Here is an 18,662-nt window from a genome sequence, read left to right on the forward strand (position 1 = left end):
AAAGTAACGAAAGCAATTATAACACCAAGTATTTATTTTTCCTTCTCTTCACATAATCACATCTCATCACATCAAATCATCCTAAAGCTATAAGAAACCTGTACTTGATCTTGCAAGAGGACATCAAAGCTATTGATATTCTCAGAGACAATGAAACAAGAACGCTTCTTGGCAAATGCCAAGCGAGCGAATCCCATTACCTACACTTCTTCTGCATAACGTACGCTTTCATGAAACAAAGACTAATAATTAAATAACAAAATAGTAACTCACTGCTAAAGCAAAGGTGATTCTTTCTAGTGGTCCATGCCGAAAGAGAATATTTAAGTTTATTCCATCATTGAATTGGATAACTAGAAATATAGAAAACAATGTATCATGGACATAAATGAGTAAAAGTATTTTATCTCAAGAATCATTGCACCAATAAGATATGGAATTGGATCCACACGACATTTAGATATGTTGTTCCTCGAGAAAAGAGTTTTTTACAAGATTTTGACAATTGGCCGGATAGATCGTAACATATAAATCAAACAACTCTCGAAGGTTGAAGGCGACAAATTAACAGGAGGGTGATCTCGAAATATTATGTTGGGATTTCGTAAATTGAGATATAAACTCGTAAGTATAAAATGAAGATAATAGGTTGACGGTGATGAAATGGCACCGAAAGGGGTGGTGGTTGTAGAAAATACTAAGGAGGGCGATATGAAAGCGGAGGTGATTAATAATGGTTGATAGTTGTAGTCGATAAAGAAAATGAAGAGGGAAAAGGAGGACGGTTCCTTAGGGTCAAATAGGTGCAGCCAATCGAGGAGGTAGGCAACAATGATAGTGCTAGGTAGTGGTTAAGTTAGCTAAAGCTTAGAGGGGTCAAACAAAAGAGAGTACTGAGAGGAAGACAGACAAGCTAAGGTTTTCAATGATCTAAAAATTTATTCTTAACTTAAGTGCGTACCACGGTATTTATAAGTGACTCATTGATTTGACTCAATTAGTCGAATCAAACATACTTGAATCCAACTAATCGATATAAATAAATAACTAAAGTAAGCAGCAGACTAAAAAATAAATACAACTATCATACAGCCTAATCTGCGAATAAGCAAATGCAAATAGATAACTAGTCAGAGAGGCTAGATATCAAATACCCCCTATCTCTCTACAGGGCCCAACCCAATGTGGTTGGGCTCGCCTGATGGCTGAATCTTATCAATATACCAAATGTAGCACTAATAGTGTTATACGTTCTAAGAAATTGTACAGATCCTAAACCAGATGATCTTAATCAGATTCATCATTTGAAAACATTTCATCCTTGGGGCAAACATCGTCATATTCTGACAGAGAAACACATGCAGTAGGAGAAGCTATACGCCAGGAATTGACCTCTTGTTGCATCCAATGTAGCTTGTCTTCCCCATTTGGTTCATAGATTAAGGACATGGATTGCAAATTCACCGCCTTGTCGAGCAAGAAGCGCATCAACCGATTTTCGAACCTCTTGCCGGAGTACTCGATCAAGTTCACCATCTTGAGACTGGGCAAGGTGTACCCAACACCCTCGAATTCTTCAAGGGGATCGTCGTCGTCGTCGTCGTCCTCAACGTTCTCCGCCTCACCCTCCTCAACAACATCCACCCTATTAACATACGAAACAAAGAAGGCAATGCGAGACTCGAACACATGGATACAGAGTAGCTGAAGACTGGGACAGCTTTTGAGGGCGGAGGCAAAGGCACGAATGGAAGCTCCAGTGAACGGCTCGGACTTCGAACTAGAATCGCCCATGAAGGAATTGGGGATAGGCCACAAGTGCAGGTCTTTCAGATTATTGAAAGCGTTAATTCGCCGAGTCCCCAGGTCAAGGAAGAACTTGAAGAAGAGAGTATAAAGAGATAAGTCCCAGAAAAGAACAAGAAAACAAACCACTAAGAAAATGGGGAGTAACCTACACGAAGGAACCAAGTGTCGATGCAGAGTATTTTTGCGCCGGAGATGGTGGAAATGAGCTCCTCCCATTGGAGGCGGTTATTGAAGTTGCATGACTCGTTGGACCGTAGGTTTGCCTCTTCTAGATTGGGGATCCCATTCAAAGGTCCGAGAATTGAGAGAGGACCATTGTATTTGAGAACTCGGAGATTGGAAGCAGAGACGATCTCGAACTGACCGAGCCCGAAGCACTTGTGAACAACTAATTCCCTCATCACAGGGGAGGAAATGGCGAGCCGACTCACACTCCTGCAGAGTGTCAGGGTGAGATTCTCCAACGAAGGGAGACATGCGAGCAAGGCGTTGAGGTCGCCGTTGGAGAAGTCGACCCGGTCGAAATCGAGGGTTTGTAGTGAAGGGAGGACGACGGGCGGCATCGGAGAAGGGAAACGGCTGCACTGGATCTTGAGAGATGATATGGAGCTGCACTCGAAGAGAAGAGGGGGGAGGTAAAAGGGCGGACTTTCGTAGTGGCGACGGATGACGAGAACCTCGACGGCGCGCTCAGCAGCGAACCGGATCCAGCGGGTGACGGCATCGCCGGCGTCGTGGGTTGGGAAGATGGCGGAGCTGAGCTTAGGTATAGGGGAGCAGACGTGGAGGCAGTGGTCGACGATGGAGGCGACGTCGCGGTTGTCGGACTCGTCGAAGGAGAACTTGAAGCGGAGGACGGGATTGGAGCACCAGAGGCGGCGCCACCGCGAAGATAAAACGCTGGTGCGAACGGCACCGTCCAAGGGGAGGAAGGAGAGGACGTGGTGGAGGATCCCATCCGGGAGACCGCTGATGCGGTCCGTGGCCATCGTCGCCGGAGACAACATGTTCGAGAGCGGAAGAGAGAACTGGAATGGACTCTTTTTTAAATAGGCCACAAGACCACAAAAGAGAGAGAGAGAGAGAGAGAGAGAGAGAGAGAGAGAGAGAAGGGGAGGCCATATTTTAATCTTAAATGGGAAAGATAATCTGAAAGATGGTAAAAAGCTGAAATAATAATCCAGACCTAAGAGAAGGTTAGACACAATAGAAAATGTACTTAGTTTTTCAGTATTCTATCTAATCAACTATCTTAATTTCTTAAATAATAATAATAATATTCAGTAAGTAAACCTACTATAAATACAATATTCAAGATTTTTCAATACTATCCAAACCATTGTGCATAAATTATGAATACTACTTGTTAACATAACTCATATATGTGAAATTAATATCTTGGGTACATATTCTAAATCATCGCCACATTGTATTACTAATCACTATTATGTAAGCTTCTAAAATCAAATAGGAACCTCTATAGTACCATCTATATTTTAATCTTATAAGATACTCTCACATTACAATTATCATCTATATTTTATTTGCCGGAAATAAAAATAAAAATCTAATAAATCAGATATGTCCCATTATCTAAAATAAATAAATGTTCTAATTTTGCAATAAAATAAAACTAATAGTAAATAAATAAATTATACTTTTTCCCCAATTAGTTTGTTTAACAAATTAACATTACATTTTGGTAATCAGAGTAGTGCTTTGTCAAGTGAGATGCTTGATGGTTGGTAAAAACAAATATTATACAAAAAATAATAAGTGATTTTATTTATAAATTTCAGATTGTCGATAATAATTCCTTGTTTTGGGTTTATTAATGCTTCATTCAAACCTACATTCCCGCGAGAAAAAAATTTACCCGTTAATTACGAGCGAGAGAGACTTTGTTCCACGACCTCCTTCACAAGAATGCTATGCTCCCAAATAACTTTCTAAAGCAACAGATAAAGAGGAGGACCAGGAATTCTTTTCCTCATGGCATGACCGATAGAGAGAGAGACTTATTCCATGACCTCCTTCACGAGAATGCTATGTTTCCAAATAATTTGCTGAAGCTAAAGTGACCAAGAAAGAAAGAGGGGAGCAGGAGCTCTTTCCCCTGGCATGACCAAACTTCCACATGACAGTAAGAGCCTCTCCAATGTAGCCAGCCTTTGGGATTATTGATCCACCTTGAATTGTTGCAAGACTTTGACCAACGCTTTACTTATCGATCACCGACCAAGATCGAATCAATAAAAACCGGTAAAAGAGCTGGTGATGTAAATTTGATATCTATGCACTAAAAAGACAGTGCCCCGACAGCATAGAGCTTGGTAATGCGAGATATCCAGAATGCTATATACTTGCCGAAGTTTATAATCGGCTAAGGAAAGAGAACTTTGCAGTATTGTACTTACCATGTTTACGTACTCAAGTCAAAAATGAGTAGTTATGGAAACAGATTTGGGCGAATTATGATCTTCAGCTGTCATTTCCTTCATGCTGTTTTTTCCACGGTGATGGCATCAAAAACATGACCTGTTCCAGAACTTTAAAAATGACATCAGTAGAAGAGTTTTGATTGCTTGGATTAGTTTGGAATGCAGAATCATCTGGCTCGCAGTAACCAAAAGAGAGGTCACCTATGCTTGTTGTTTAAATGCCATTCGAAAATATGGACAGAGAGCAAAGTTTAGAAAATTTATTAAGGAAGGATTTGAGCATAAAACAAGGAAGAAACTTGCATATCATCGGTCTGAAATAAAAAAAAAAAGGTCAGCATAGCAATTGCAGGACATGGCTCAATATCTTCATGATTAATGCTCTATGGTTATGGATACTTTTACATAGCTGCTTGTTTCTTTGTCAAAGTAACTAACCAGCAGAGATACAAATGCATAATATAATACTATCAATACTTATGAATCACAAACTAAAGGGTTGACAGAATTTTCAGAAATCCTATCATAACACTGATAAGAGAAACTAAATTAACCTTGATACTGGTACCTCCTCACAAAAAATGATAATGAACCTCAACATACTTCCTGCATGACATGCCAGATTTTTCTCAGATCAAATCTCAAAATATTGTTTACAGAAGACTGTAAGATGTTACAAAAGTAAAGCAAGATGGATTTAGAAATCAAGAAGCTAACAGTACTGTTTTAGAGTCATTATACCACCAAACATTTTGTCTTCTCTTCACATAAAATCCTCCTAAAGCTACATGAGGTGATGTAACTGCTCTTGCAAGAGGACATCAAAGCAATTAATATTCTCAGAGATTATAAAACAAGTATGTTTCTTGGCAAATGCCAAGCAAGCGAATCCCAATAATTACACTTCATCTGCATAATGTATGCGTCAAGAAAAAAAGAATCAACTATTAAAATAACAAATATTACGACAGTAGAGGTGATTCTTTCTAGCTGTCCATGCGGAAAAATAATATCCAGTTATCCCATCATGAATATTGCATCATTAAATTGGATAACTAGAAACATAGAAAAAATGTATTATGAACATAAATTAGCAAAAGTATTGTACCTCAAGAATCATAACATGCATAAGTATGGAAATAGATATTCTACAATACAACCCTAGAGACAACAAAAAAGCGTTTGAGCAACCTCAATCTCATTGCTAAGAGTTACATTGTTACTGCTAAAAGTATGCCATTTTGTGTGAGCTCCACTCTGACAAGCCATTTTCGACCTACAAGAAATACTACTCGCAAAAATGAATAGAAGCATGTGAATCAGTCTTAATCCACCGCTTCAGGTTCCTCTTTTATCACCAAGTTTAAACCCTGTAACTAGAGGATTGTGGCAATGTCCTGAGGTCAATACAAAGTTTAGCATAATATAGAAAAACACCATGTCTAAAGTTGCATCTCTAGGACGAGAGGAGAGTTGATAAAATACTAAACTGAACAGATGCATGTGTATCAGTCTTAATCCACTGCTTCAGGTTCCTCCTATATTGCCTAGTTTAAACCCTGTTGCTAGAGGATTGTGGCAAATGTCTTAAGGTCAATACAATGTTTAGCATAATATATAAAAAAACACCATGTCTAAAATTCCATCTTTAAGATGAGAGGAGAGTTGATTAAATACTAAGGTGAAGATGCAAGGAAATTATCCCAGAAAAAATGACACCTTTGTAGATAATTAACTATTTCTGTACTTATAGCTGATGAAAAACACAACCTGTACCACTCCAAGCAGAACCAATATAGTACTACTAACCAAATCTACAAACCAAAAGTTCAGGTTGCATTGTGGCAGCTAGAGAAGGCATAATTTCTTATCAAATTTGTCTTGCAAAGAAGAAAACTTATTAGCATATGTTTATACTCTTCTTCAAGATAACAGCCAGCCATACAAACGAAAGCTAGAAAAGCAAGAAATCGATAAACAATCATACCGTCCAGTTAAATGCCACAAACAAACATTTCTTCCAAAATAAGTTAAGTCATTTACTTCACTGATCAATAGCCAAACACTTGTTATGCGTCCAGAAACATAAGAAGCAAGCTAACTATAGGTAGATGACAGATTTACAGACGGAATACAAAAAAGGAATCAAAATACGAATAAAGTTCAAGGAGAAACTACTGGCGCATCCAATCCATCTTCTTTACAAGATAAGCAAGAATTTAAACTTTCCAAGTTCAATGTTCCACCGCATCCTCGAGAACCAACCTCATGCGCCGAGCCAGCACATCCAACTCCGCAACGCGCTGCGCTCTCCACCTCTTCGAAATGTCATTCTGATCCACACTGGCCGTAGAGGTATCCCCAAGGGTCAACTGCAGTTCCTTGAGACATTGTTCAAAGACATCCAACACAGTTCTTGCAAGCAGATTCTCATGTCCCTCCTTGGCAGCACCAGCTGCTGTTACAGGAAAAGGCTCCTCTTTTACAGGCACAGGGTGGGAGTTAACAAGAATGGTATCATTAAGGAGGGGTTTTTCCTCCATAGGAGGAGTAGTAGTGTTGTTATTAGTGATAGGAGGAAGAGAAGGAGGAGGAGTAACTGGAGGGTTGGCGTCGAGACGGGGACGAGCGGATGGGGCCCGGGGATTAGGACGACGTCGCTTGTTCCCCCCGCCGCCTGGGGCAGCGACATCGGGAGAGGAGAAAGGCGAAGAAGAGGCATAGGAAGGATGCCAAAGGCGAGTACAGAGGTGGAGGAGATCGCGATCATGCGGCGCGAGGCGAGACGGATCCTGGCCGCGCGCGACGCGGCCTGACATGACCCGAAACTTCTTGCGGAGCCGCCGCAGCTTCTCGGAGAGCTGCGACCGGGTGTAGGGCTGCGGCATCGACTCGGAGAACTGGTCGTAGAAGAGATTGAGATCGCGTGGGAAGACCAAGCCCTGGGACCAGCATCCAAGAAGGCCCTGAAGGAACCGGATCTCGTCGGACTCCGACCATATCCGGTGGAACTTGAACGGCGGCGACCTGGAATCCTCCTCTCCGGCGGCGGCCTCGTCGTCGTCGGCTTCGTCGTCGTCGAAGGAGGCGTCGTCGGGGACGTCGGAGAGAGGATTGGGGGAGTCAAGGGGGGTGGTGGGATCAGGAGGGAGGAGGGGGTTCTTGCGCTTGATGGGAAGCTTGCGAGCGGAGGTGAGTTTGGGGTTGGATTGGAGAGGTGGGGTCGGGGTCGGGGTCGGGGTCGGGGTCGGGGTCGGAGTTGGAATTGGAATTGGGGTTTGGGTGGGAGCAGGAGTAGCCATGGCGAGCCGGATCGAGGGAAGGGAAGAGGTGGGGTGAGGCGAGATAGATTTGTTTTTGGGGGGGTTGGGGAATTGAATCTGGATTCGAGATGAGGGCAGGCAACGAGTTTGGATTTGGGGGCGGGCGATTGATTTGGGTAGGTAGGGTAGGGAGAAGGGTTAGGGTTTGCTTCAGAGGGGGACGGAAAGTAATCAAGAATCGAAGACACGAAGATGCGGACGCGGTCAAACTGGCTTCGGTGCCAGGTGGATCGCAGCCCAAAAGGTTGGTTTCCTCGTTCGACCATAGACCAACTACCTGGACCCTGTTACTACATATTTGATTTGGACTTGAAATATTTGGACCTTTCTATGTGAGCCTGGGCCTGGGCCTGACCCAGCCCAACCTCATCTTGTTCCAAGATGCTGCCACGTCACCCTTTCCTCATCCTCATGGCCATGGTTAACAAACCTTAAACCCCCTTTGGCCTTTCACCTATCGTGCTTAAAACCCTACCCTTTCATTTCTTCTCAGCGTCCCTTTACATGGCTTCCGCGACTACGAGGCTTCTCCACCTCAGCTCCTCTCTTCTCCGTTCCTACCGTCGCAAGAATCCCTTCTATTTCTCCTCCTCCTCCTCCTCTTCTTCCCACTTCCGCCTCTTCGCCATCTCTCCCCTCCGCCCTGTCCCTAAACCCACTCTTCCCACCCTTCGGTTCTGCGCCACTAGCGCCGTCGATGCCTCCCCGCAGGTCGCCGATGAGGCACCCGCCGTTATTACCGCCTCAGAATCCCACCCGTGGCCGGAGTGGGAGGTGTTCCTGGAGAAGCTGAAGAGCAAGGGATACTTCGAGAGACCCCCTCCCGCCGGCGCAGCCGAGGTCGAAGCCCAAGGTGTGAGCTCCGCCGCCGCAGCGGAGGTCGAAGCCCAAGGTGTGGTCTCTGCCGCCGCAGACCCTTTTTCGGATCTGAATCGGGTGAAGAACGCTTGCCTCAAGTTCGCCCGCGAGCGGTTCGATATCCTCAGGTTCGTCACATATCCTTTGTTTGATCGGATGTTATGATGGCGGCGATCGTTGTGCTACTGTTTTCTTTTGATCCAGCAACCTATCATGCAATTGTGTTGGTGATCTTTTGGATAATCACAAATGACTACTTAAACGGTCGTGTTTTTACCCCGGCATTATGGATAGACAGAACAATTTGCTTATTGAAAACTACGACATGAGTATGGAAATGCAATTTGTATCCAATCGTCTGCTTAGATTTGACGTTGATTTTGTAGTTGTTTTGTGTGGTTTTGGGCTAATTTGCTCTGATGTATGTTGTTTCAGAATATGGAAGAGTTGTATGGTTAGACTTAGTAAGTCTTTTTGACAAAAAGCCGCAGCTTTCATTGAAACTTAAAAACCCGATAACCTCTATCCCGGAGATTAACAACAACACATTAACCAACATGTAAGATAAGAATTTACCAAACCATTGGTCCAATTATCTGAGTACTACTTATTTCAACAGTTGTTTTGAATTTATTATAAGATATACCACGATGCATTTGTCATGGCCCAGTATGTCTCTTCTTGCAGATCCCTTCCTAAGAGTGATATCCAATCTGTTGTTGAGTGTGGATGCCCTAATCTATTCCGAAAAGCTGTCAATTCAGCAAAAAGGTTGAGAGCATTTTTGCAGCTTGATGAAGGAGATGTAAGTTGAACTCTATTTACTTCGAAGCCTGAAATGATTTAAATTTTATACCATTTTGATTCAGGAGTTGAAAATAATATTTGCTTGATCAAGTGTATGCATAACAGTAGACTTATAAGCTAGCAGTGTAACTCGTGTAATTGCAGGTATGCAGTGCTTGCAATCTACGTGGATCTTGTGATAAAGCATATGTCATAGCAAAGGAAGATGAAGGAGCTCGTACAGTGGATTTAGTGCGTATTTTAATGACCTATGCAGTAAATCCAGTCAGCCTATCAGGAGGCGAATCTTCTGTCAAAGAGAATGTTCAGGAGTCTGCAAGGAAGCTACTTTCAGAGCTTATTAAGCTTAGTGACACAACAATTGATCCATCCCTTCCAAAACCTGCTGTGAATTCCCCCATTCAAAAGGAACCATCTAAAAAGATCGCCGATAACAATAAGAAACAATCTGGTGTTGAAATGAAGAGAGGCGATTGGTTATGCCCCAAGTATGTTCTTGTACTACACTTGTTCTTTTAACAATGCTTTTGCTACATTTAATTTCAGTAAGAAATTAGTAAATTGTAGTTAAAAAATAATCTGGTTCTTTTCACAGACCTCTTATCAAACTTAACTCTTCAAAAACTATATGTACTGGTGATATCATTCTCCTTTCAGACATCTTTATATCATAACTGACACTTGCTATTCCATTATTGGTCATGCAATCTTTATTGGAACACTAAAATTGAGCTCTGCTCTGATTTCAGCTGATACTGGAAATTATCTGCTAGCTACTTTAGCTGTTCTTGAATCTTTTGATACTATGCATATTTATCTGCTTCGTAGTTTACCCAAAATCACTCAACAAGTAACATGGTGATTTCTTATGCCACTTATGTAGACATTTAACACACATCCTTAAAGATCTAATAAACAGCTCTCTATTTTTCTCAGCTGCAACTTTTTAAATTTTGCTCGAAATCTCCGTTGCCTAGAATGCAAAGAAGATGGCCCAAAGAGAGTTGACTCTGGCAGTACTGAAATGAAGTTGGGCGACTGGACTTGCCCACAGTAAGTCTTTCAAAAAAAAAAAAAAATCCCATCTCCAAGGACTGAACAGACTCATCCATTTCTTTGTTTATCCAGATGTCAGTTTATGAATTTCTCCCGCAATAAGAAATGCTTCCGTTGCCAAGAATCTCGACCCAAGAGGCAGCTCAACCCAGGGGAATGGGAATGTCCCTCGTAAGTTTTTGACACTCTTTCTCATTGTTCTGACTTCTTTTTTTCATGTACATTTGAAACCTAATCTATCACTGAGAAATTGACTTGGTACAATTGTTTTTTTTTAGATGTGATTTTTTGAACTTCAGAAGGAACAAGGTCTGTCTGAAGTGCAATTGCGACCGGCCAGCAGCAGAAGAGGGAAGTCAGTTAGAAGACCATGTATGGAAGAAGCCGAAGGAGTTCACCAAGCATAACACTTTCAAGTTTGGAGAAAATGACGATGAGGCAGAAGAAGATGACATTTTACCCCTTGAAGGAGAGCGCAAGTTTGTGGTAAGCAATAGAGCAACAGATGCTGAGAGGAGATTGACTGCAGCGAGAAAGCGAAGTTCCCCATCATGACCGATATATTTGTAACAAAAGTTTCTGTATTTGCTAGAATTCTTCTTAACAGTTTTGGATGTTAGTCTGCTTCTCATTTTCTTATATTCATATGTTGTGAATTGTACTCAGCATATATGGTAAGCTATCAACTTCACTGTTGTTTTTGTTGATGTTCATCTCTGTTGCATTTCAACAATATATGCTTCTTCTTATAATCAATACAGTGCGCCCTAATCATTAGGCTATCATCCGACTGTTAAAAGGTCAGATTTATTGATGTTCTCAACCAGATGTTGGATTTCCAATATAACTATTGGACTGAGACGTGTTTATAAAAATGAATTCTGCTATAACAATTCTGTTTGATGAAATTGTGTGGATCATGAAACTTTTCCTTGATAATTTTAGTCAAACCACAAGATGCAATTCACCTTTAGATATTATGTACAGTCAATTCATGCAAGTTGACATTTGGGTATCAAAAGGTAAAAGTATGTGGCCCATGTAGTCTTAGCACGCAGAAATTAAGATGTCCACCAGAATAGATCAGATAATAAAACCTTATATATTTCTCTCCAAAAACCTTCATTTATTCTCGAACTCAAAGTTAAAACGACATCAAAACAAATACATTACACTCCATCTCACAGCAGCACTCAACGGAGTAGCAGATTAACCCCAAAGGAAGCAGTGCAAAATATGAGCCCAAACAACGCCAAGAAGCTAAGCCCCCTGTTAAGACGAACAACCATCAGAAAACACGAATAAATCTAAAGACAAAGAGACGAATAAGTCAACCAGAAAGCGGATAAGTACCCGAGCTTGAGGCGGTTATCAGGAGAACCAGTGGAATAACCTTTGAAGTAGAAGAAACGACCCACGTTATACAACCCACCGAGCCCAGCCGCAATGGTCGGCCACTGCAGCCCACCAACCAACAGCATCACGAAGAACGCCGGCATCATCTCCAGCGAGTTCTGGTGCCCTCTCTGTCGTAAAAAAATGAAAAATTCTAACAATATACGACATATTCAGCTCTGATAGCATGCTAACATATTCCAAGTTAGTATAAAATACGTACCTGGACGCAGTTGAATATCTTCGCATCCTTGTTCTCTGATTCAGTTGCATACATTGTGGGATAGAACACCTTGTACCTGATGCCAAACTCTTAGTAAGATGTATATGACCAAAAAGAGTAGTATTATTACCTTGGATTGTGAGGAAAATGGTGATTACTTTCTCCGGGCCTTGCCCACTTGAAACGCCATCCAGAAGTTGAGAAAGGCATAGAGAACAAGCACAAGGACAACGTATCCATACTCCTTTGGGATCTCCACTGTCACTGCCATCTCTCTCTCTCTCTCTCTCTCTCTCTCTCTCTCTCTCTCTCTCTCTCTCTCTCTCTCTTGATCTGAAGACTGAATTGGGTATTCTTGTCTATCTCTTCCTCTCCTTTCTTATCGTAAATGTGGCCGTCGATTCGAGGTTAAGAAGACGCTGAAACTTGCCATCTGCCTTCCGGCCCAAGCTACTTTGACCAAGTTTAGTTAGTAGTATATTCGAATTTAAGCCAACTTGGAGGACCAGATAGCTAATTTCAGTACATTTTTTAGAGTGCTTTTCGATAGTTAATTTGGACCAACGTATGAAACTGAGAGTTTCGTGGCTTTAGTTTAGACGGAAACCACGAGGCGCTAATCCCGCAAATTTAGTTAAGTTGTTGCCTAATAAGTTGTATTAAGATTCACATTCAACTTTTTCCGTAGATTACTTCGTCTCTGACGTACGTGATGACGAACCGGAGGTTAACAAGCAATATAAATAGATCCCACCCACCTGGTCAACTATGCGCCGCTGGTTTTTAATATGACTTTATTGCAAGTCTTTAATTGGGGCCTCGTTCCCATTTCCTCAAAAATAATGTCCTCCTTTTATAATGGTAAGTGGATCAACTTGGCATTAATGACCCATATCTAGTAGTAACTGCGTGTTATGTTTTCATTATAGTTTTCATCTAAAAGATATATGACAGAAATTTTAATATCTTAGTCTCTCTCTTTTCTTTTCTTTTCTTTTCTCTTTTTACTTATAGGAGGATTGAAGTATAATTATCTCAATAAATAATTTGTCTGTCAATTTTCTAAAAGAAAAACCAAAACCAGAAAAGCGTTGAAAGTTCATGATCTAACGACCAAACCTCAGTTTATTTAACATCGATCTTGCACGCTCATACAACTCGACTCTCTCACCAGACGAATCCATCCTGCATGCATGCATGCATAATTACATATGTTAATTAATTAATTTGTTACACAGCAGTGACAGCGATCTTCATCCCAGACTCACAGTGGCCAGCAAAGTTGCAGACGAAGTAGTTCGTCCCCTTAACAAGCGTGATTTCATCACTCCCGGAGCTATAAACCTTTGCACCTGCCGGAGTAGTGCAGCCACTATAACCAGCCGAGCTCACAGCAACCACATTGTGCACCGAAGGATCGTAGTTGAACACTAATCCAATCAAACATATATATATATATATAATTGAATGATCAAAACAATGAAGCAAAAGTTAATTATACGTCGATCGACTCAAGAGAAAAATTAAGATGTGAGAATTTAATTCACCGAGCACGTCGCCGGCCATGAACCTCTTCCCCTGCGGCCAGCTGCTCGCGCCGAAGCTCCAACCGGAGCCGTCTCCGACGGTGAACTTCGCGGATTCGGCACGGAGAAGGAAGCATAGGAGGATTAAGATGAGAGCTGTTCCTTGCCCTGCACTGCCACTTCCCATGGCCATAAACTTTTCTTGTTCAAGAGCTCGCTAGCTACACTATTACAAGAATAGAGGGAAAATGAGAGTATTTAAGACTTGCGTAATTGTGTTTACATATATATATGTATATACATATGGAGGGGAAATGAGACATGCGTGAGACAATGGTATGATTGAAATTGGCCAACCACCCAAAGAGACCAAAATCTTGGGCCCATGGGTAGTTGCACTATGAACTTTAATGATGCATATATTAGAGTGACGAGTGTGTTAAAAGACAGGAGGAAGGACAAAAATTGTTCATATTGCATTGAATGGGCGTTGCTATTCTATGAAGAGGACATGAAATTGATGTAGTTAGCCTACCTCATTGAATTAATGTCCAAATTCTTAATACGCATTGGTTCTTTATCCTCTATATCAGAGCCGTGATATAGAGGGACCACGTACATATACATCTTCTTATATGCATCCATCGTCTATGTCCGTGAAGTATTAGTAAGCTGCACGTGAGGAAGCCTATTATTACACGGTATTATTCATACAAAAAAAATAACGTTTTCTTTAATTATTTGAGCACTATTTTAATCGACGAGTAGGAAGAATGGCAGTGTTGTCATGAGCAAAGAGGGCCATAGAGTCTACAACATTGCAAAGAATTCAAGATGGCGATGAGCAAGTGGTGAGCAAAACAAGGTGGCTGAAAACTCACCAAAGTTCAGAAGCAGGTCAGAAGCTGGCATTACGAAAGCTATATATGCCATTGAGACATGAGTGCCCTTGAAGGTCATCAAAGCTTTGGGAGACTTGGGAGTGAGTGGGTTTGCAGTGCGCATGCACGAGAGACTGCTCGATTGTGACAGAATGATCACACTCGCTCTGCCAACACAGTGTCTTTAAAACTTGTCATGGTGATTTGCTTTCTCAATAGCAGTCTAATATCTCTCTATCTCAACATACATAAGATATGACATTAGTATATCAAATGTTGATAATATTGGTGGAGCTCGATCGTAAGCAGACTTAAGCAGTACATTCAATAGATACTACATATATTCATAGCTCATGTCAAGTTGAGTAACAGGGACTGCAATCTTCATTCCTGCACCACCATGGTATATATGTATATATATGAAACAACTACTCTCCCTGCACTATCCATCGTAGCCGGCGGCGCCGATGGCGATCATGCACGTTATGCGACGAAGGAGACATTGTAGCTGGCTTCCTCAGTGAACTCAGTGTGGGTAAAGAGGAAGATGAGAGCCCCATCACAAGAACCCTTTCTTTAATTGCCGCCTCTTCCCTGAGACATTATGTTTAATTCCTACAAAAGCTAATTAAGGAAGAGATTTTAATGAGTTCTCAACTTCTCATTACATATATGGCAAATACATATATACCTTGTTTGTTTGTGAATATACTAATTAAAATGATGTCTACTTAGAAGTTTGGAAGAGACAAAAAGCTTAAGAAGACATGGGCTCGTGATAATAATTAGATGATTCCTTTTGGAATTCGAATCCATTGCCACCCGATGACGTGGGTTATTATTTTTGATCCAAGTATCCAACCTTATTAGATTAGCATTCATTAATTAATAGCAGGCAATCCGATTCCCATAGAAAGGACTTGGAGTGCTTATTTTACAAAGAGATCACGAGATGGCATTCAACTTTTGGCCCTTCTCCTTTCCAAGAAGACAAGATCCAAAAACTTTTCTCATTGTACTTTTTTTTCCCCAACATTGTACTTAATATATATGCAACTTATTCCAATATTTTTATATAGAATTTCTTTCACATATTTGCCCGCTACAAGCTTCTAAAATATGTAATTATCATTACATTCCTTAAAGAATTAAAGTATTATGATTGTCACTAAAATATTTTAACTCTTATCTCACAATTACTAAAATATCATAATTATCCTTACATTGCGTCTTTTAGATATTCACGGTTTACCTACTTATACTATCTTCTTAAACTTATATAAGAAACTATTACAAGTTTAGGGTATATAGTTTTCAATTATAAGCCAATATGGTGGTATAACAATAATTTAAAAAAAGCATATTAGTAAATAATCAATATAATTTTTATAGTGGATGAACCAGGTGGGAAGAGAGGAGTGGGAGGAAGAAGATGATTGAATAATAATTAATTAAAACAATATTTTTCCAAAGGGTAAAATAATAATTAAATACTAATAAAAAATATTGGATGGAAGAAGAGAGGAGAGGAAGTTATGTATGAAACTAATATTCGAATAAATCTTGCGAAATTGGAATAAACTTATATAAGATTATTCCATAACCTAACAGCCATAAAGCTAATATATATATATATATATAGGTAATGTTGTTTAATAGGGTGCTTGATATCATTCTCAAACCCACGAAACAAAACTTTAAAACCCAACTCCTAACTTTATTCGTTACTTAGTTCACACATACATAATAAAGCACGACAATGACTTTGTTTGATTAAATGCCTCAAACATTATCTCACACAGCAGTGATCGCAACCTTCATGCCCGCCTCGCAATGGCCGACAACGTTGCAGATGAAGTAGTTCCTCCCCTTCCTTAGGGTAAAGCGATCGTTCCCGGACTTGAAGACCTTCGAGCCCCTCGTCGTCTTGCAGCCGTTGTAGCCAGCGGCGTCAACAGCAACCACATTGTGGACTCCCGGGTTGTACTTGAAAACTGAAGGAAACCGAGAACACAAGTTATTTAAACAAGCCCATACAGATCCAAGTGAGCTAAGTGCTCTCGGAGACAAAAGGTCGAGCATTTACCGAGCACGTCGCCGGCCCTAAAGCGCTTCCCGTTGGTCCAGGCAACCGTGTTGAAGGTCCACCCACCCCTGTCTCCGACGGCGTACACCGCCGACTCAGCGATCCCCGCTTGTAGGAGGAGGCAGAGAAGAAGAGATAAACCAAGAACAGTCACTTGCCTTGCACTGCCGCTTCCCTGAGCCATAGCTCTCAGTTCAAGTAGCACAAGGTGTTTGTTGAAAAGCCCAGGAGAGAAGGGTCGGTCTTATAAGGACGCATACAAGTGGTACTGGGAAAGGGTAAAGGGGAAAAGGGTGTGCCTACATACACTATAGCCTGTCGGATTGAAAGCAAAGGTCTAAATGAAACTGCCAACCACCCATAAGGGCCATTATTTTTGGATCAGAGAGTTTGTTTCAAGACTTCAATGTGGGTACCAACCATATTATGAATATATAGTCAGATAATGCGACAGCACTGAGACTCTGAGAGGCATCAAGTCGTAGCTGGGTAGAGTGGGTGATGATGATTCATGGATTGGAAAGAATGGGGACACTTGCTCGATGTGGATTGGGAGGCCATTAATGGGATCTAGACTGCGATGGCAATCATTAAAACCAACTCAACTTACGCTAGATTCCAACATCCAAGCGTCAATGATTTGGACCAGTCTACCCCATTAGTCATCACTTGGTCATCATAGTTTTTTGAATTTTTGACCTTACTACAGTAAAAAGTATTTTCTAAAATATAATACCATTTAAATTATTTTTCAAACTAGTACTCAGACTCTCTCACAGTAATTCTTAGAAAAATTAATTAATTTTTTAATAAGTTAAAATATAACGAAAAAGTTTAGATTATCTAACTTTGTGCTAGATTATCGTTTTAATCATAAAGTATGTCACCTAAAAAAATGAAAAAGATTTATGAGATAGAAAATAAAGATTATAACTCTTATAAATTTAATCTCAAAATTTTTATATAATAATTTATAAATTATTTTTTATAAAAGTAAGTAATTTTTATATATAAATAGTTTTATATGAAAACATTTTATATAGAAACAATGGTTAAAAAAATTGTGTTGGTTGAGACAATAATTTTTAATGTACTAAAAATTAATTCACTAGAAATTGTTATTAAGGTGGTGATTTTATTGTTGTACTAGTTTAAGACATAATTTTAATTTATACTACACAGTAGTTTGGTCAAAAACTCATTCTTTTTAGTTTATGTTTTTCCAAGTAACCAACCAACCTAGATTTAGATTTAACCTCATTATATAAATCGACAATTGAGAAACAAAAAAATTAATTCATGAGGAGAATTAGAGTAGTAATGCACTTCTATTGTTAAATGACAACATCAAACTTACCCACAAATAATAGAACAACAAAGTAAATATAAATCACAACACCAAACTGACGCAATTTAGCGGCTCATTCCTCGTTCAACAGTGGGGGGCAACATCATCCTCTGCCTCATCAAGTTACCTTGCCACCCTACAACAAAATAAAACCACATCAAAAAAACAAACACAAATTAAGGCAAATATACGTAGTAGTGCATATCTATAATGTATGTGTATTAGTTTATATTACGTACCCAAGTGCAGGTCGAAGCCACGGGTCTTGAGCTCTCTGTACTCCTGGCACAGCGCACACGACTCGCAGCAGCAATGGACGACGCAGTCTCCGCAAGGGCTCTCCTCCAAGAAGAACTGCCCTCTCATCTTCGATCGGTAGAAGCACGAGTAGAGGCAGTTGCACCCCGTCACGCAGAGGATGAGCGCATACAGAGCCCCGCTCGCCCCGCATGCTTTTGGACATGACAGTGATAAAAATATTTAATTCATTTTTAGTCGGAAAAAAAAAGTGACATAAGTTTTAGCGAACGGTTAACGATGTCTTACTGATTGATCCATGGTCGACGATCTCCGCGATCTGGCCGAAGGTGATACAGGGGCAGAAGCATGTCACGCAGCCTAGCATAATTACAAGCACGTTAAAACTGTAGCATTGCGGTAAATGGTAGATAGGAGTGGGACGTACAATTGCCGACGTCGTCGCAGCAGTCGAAGAGTCCGGTGGTCCAGGGGGCCGGCAACTGAGGTCGGACTTGGACGGCCTCAGGAGGGCAAGGTGGGGGATAGAAAAGATTAGAGTGACCAATCTCGATGGCCATTGTTGACTGTGGCGGTGGCGGTGGCGGTGGCGCCGTAGGGGGTGGGCACGGCGGCGGAGGGCACTCGTCTTGCATGGAGGGGTACATGGTG

The 18,662-nt window shown here is 40.9% G+C and overlaps 7 protein-coding genes across 7 annotated transcripts; 1 reads left to right on the plus strand and 6 right to left on the minus strand.

Annotated features, from left to right (window-relative positions):
• Positions 1-1,015: 1,015 nt before the first annotated feature.
• Positions 1,016-5,156, minus strand: LOC140773357 (F-box/LRR-repeat protein At3g26922-like). The gene is made up of 2 exons (XM_073115860.1): positions 1,959-5,156; positions 1,016-1,878 (listed from the first exon to the last, which is right to left on the minus strand). The coding sequence occupies exons 1-2, from the start codon at positions 2,814-2,816 to the stop codon at positions 1,288-1,290; spliced, it is 1,449 nt and encodes a 482-aa protein (XP_072971961.1). The 5' UTR covers positions 2,817-5,156; the 3' UTR covers positions 1,016-1,287.
• Positions 5,157-6,243: 1,087 nt separating this feature from the next.
• On the minus strand, positions 6,244-7,697 carry LOC140773359 (uncharacterized). Its single transcript, XM_073115862.1, has one exon. It carries the CDS (start codon positions 7,550-7,552, stop codon positions 6,485-6,487), a length of 1,068 nt encoding a protein of 355 aa, XP_072971963.1. The 5' UTR covers positions 7,553-7,697; the 3' UTR covers positions 6,244-6,484.
• A 309-nt stretch (positions 7,698-8,006) lies between these two features.
• LOC140773358 (zinc finger protein VAR3, chloroplastic-like) lies at positions 8,007-11,026 on the plus strand. The gene is made up of 6 exons (XM_073115861.1): positions 8,007-8,559; positions 9,119-9,236; positions 9,383-9,726; positions 10,175-10,291; positions 10,367-10,465; positions 10,573-11,026. The coding sequence occupies exons 1-6, from the start codon at positions 8,078-8,080 to the stop codon at positions 10,847-10,849; spliced, it is 1,437 nt and encodes a 478-aa protein (XP_072971962.1). The 5' UTR covers positions 8,007-8,077; the 3' UTR covers positions 10,850-11,026.
• Positions 11,027-11,399: 373 nt separating this feature from the next.
• LOC140774057 (uncharacterized) lies at positions 11,400-12,364 on the minus strand. The gene is made up of 4 exons (XM_073116893.1): positions 12,071-12,364; positions 11,913-11,988; positions 11,648-11,820; positions 11,400-11,563 (listed from the first exon to the last, which is right to left on the minus strand). Exons 1-4 carry the CDS (start codon positions 12,181-12,183, stop codon positions 11,488-11,490), a joined length of 438 nt encoding a protein of 145 aa, XP_072972994.1. The 5' UTR covers positions 12,184-12,364; the 3' UTR covers positions 11,400-11,487.
• A 778-nt stretch (positions 12,365-13,142) lies between these two features.
• LOC140773297 (basic blue protein-like) lies at positions 13,143-13,625 on the minus strand. Its single transcript, XM_073115773.1, has 2 exons — positions 13,460-13,625; positions 13,143-13,342 (listed from the first exon to the last, which is right to left on the minus strand). Exons 1-2 carry the CDS (start codon positions 13,623-13,625, stop codon positions 13,143-13,145), a joined length of 366 nt encoding a protein of 121 aa, XP_072971874.1.
• Positions 13,626-16,015: 2,390 nt separating this feature from the next.
• On the minus strand, positions 16,016-16,878 carry LOC140774318 (chemocyanin-like). Its single transcript, XM_073117272.1, has 2 exons — positions 16,406-16,878; positions 16,016-16,313 (listed from the first exon to the last, which is right to left on the minus strand). The coding sequence occupies exons 1-2, from the start codon at positions 16,587-16,589 to the stop codon at positions 16,114-16,116; spliced, it is 384 nt and encodes a 127-aa protein (XP_072973373.1). The 5' UTR covers positions 16,590-16,878; the 3' UTR covers positions 16,016-16,113.
• Positions 16,879-17,818: 940 nt separating this feature from the next.
• On the minus strand, positions 17,819-18,571 carry LOC140773298 (cell number regulator 2-like). The gene is made up of 4 exons (XM_073115774.1): positions 18,439-18,571; positions 18,300-18,371; positions 17,993-18,205; positions 17,819-17,889 (listed from the first exon to the last, which is right to left on the minus strand). Exons 1-4 carry the CDS (start codon positions 18,569-18,571, stop codon positions 17,819-17,821), a joined length of 489 nt encoding a protein of 162 aa, XP_072971875.1.
• Positions 18,572-18,662: the final 91 nt, after the last annotated feature.

This window comes from Typha angustifolia, chromosome 13 (assembly GCF_048772165.1).
Source record: "Typha angustifolia cultivar Huaian chromosome 13, ASM4877216v1, whole genome shotgun sequence".
NCBI lineage: Eukaryota > Viridiplantae > Streptophyta > Magnoliopsida > Poales > Typhaceae > Typha > Typha angustifolia.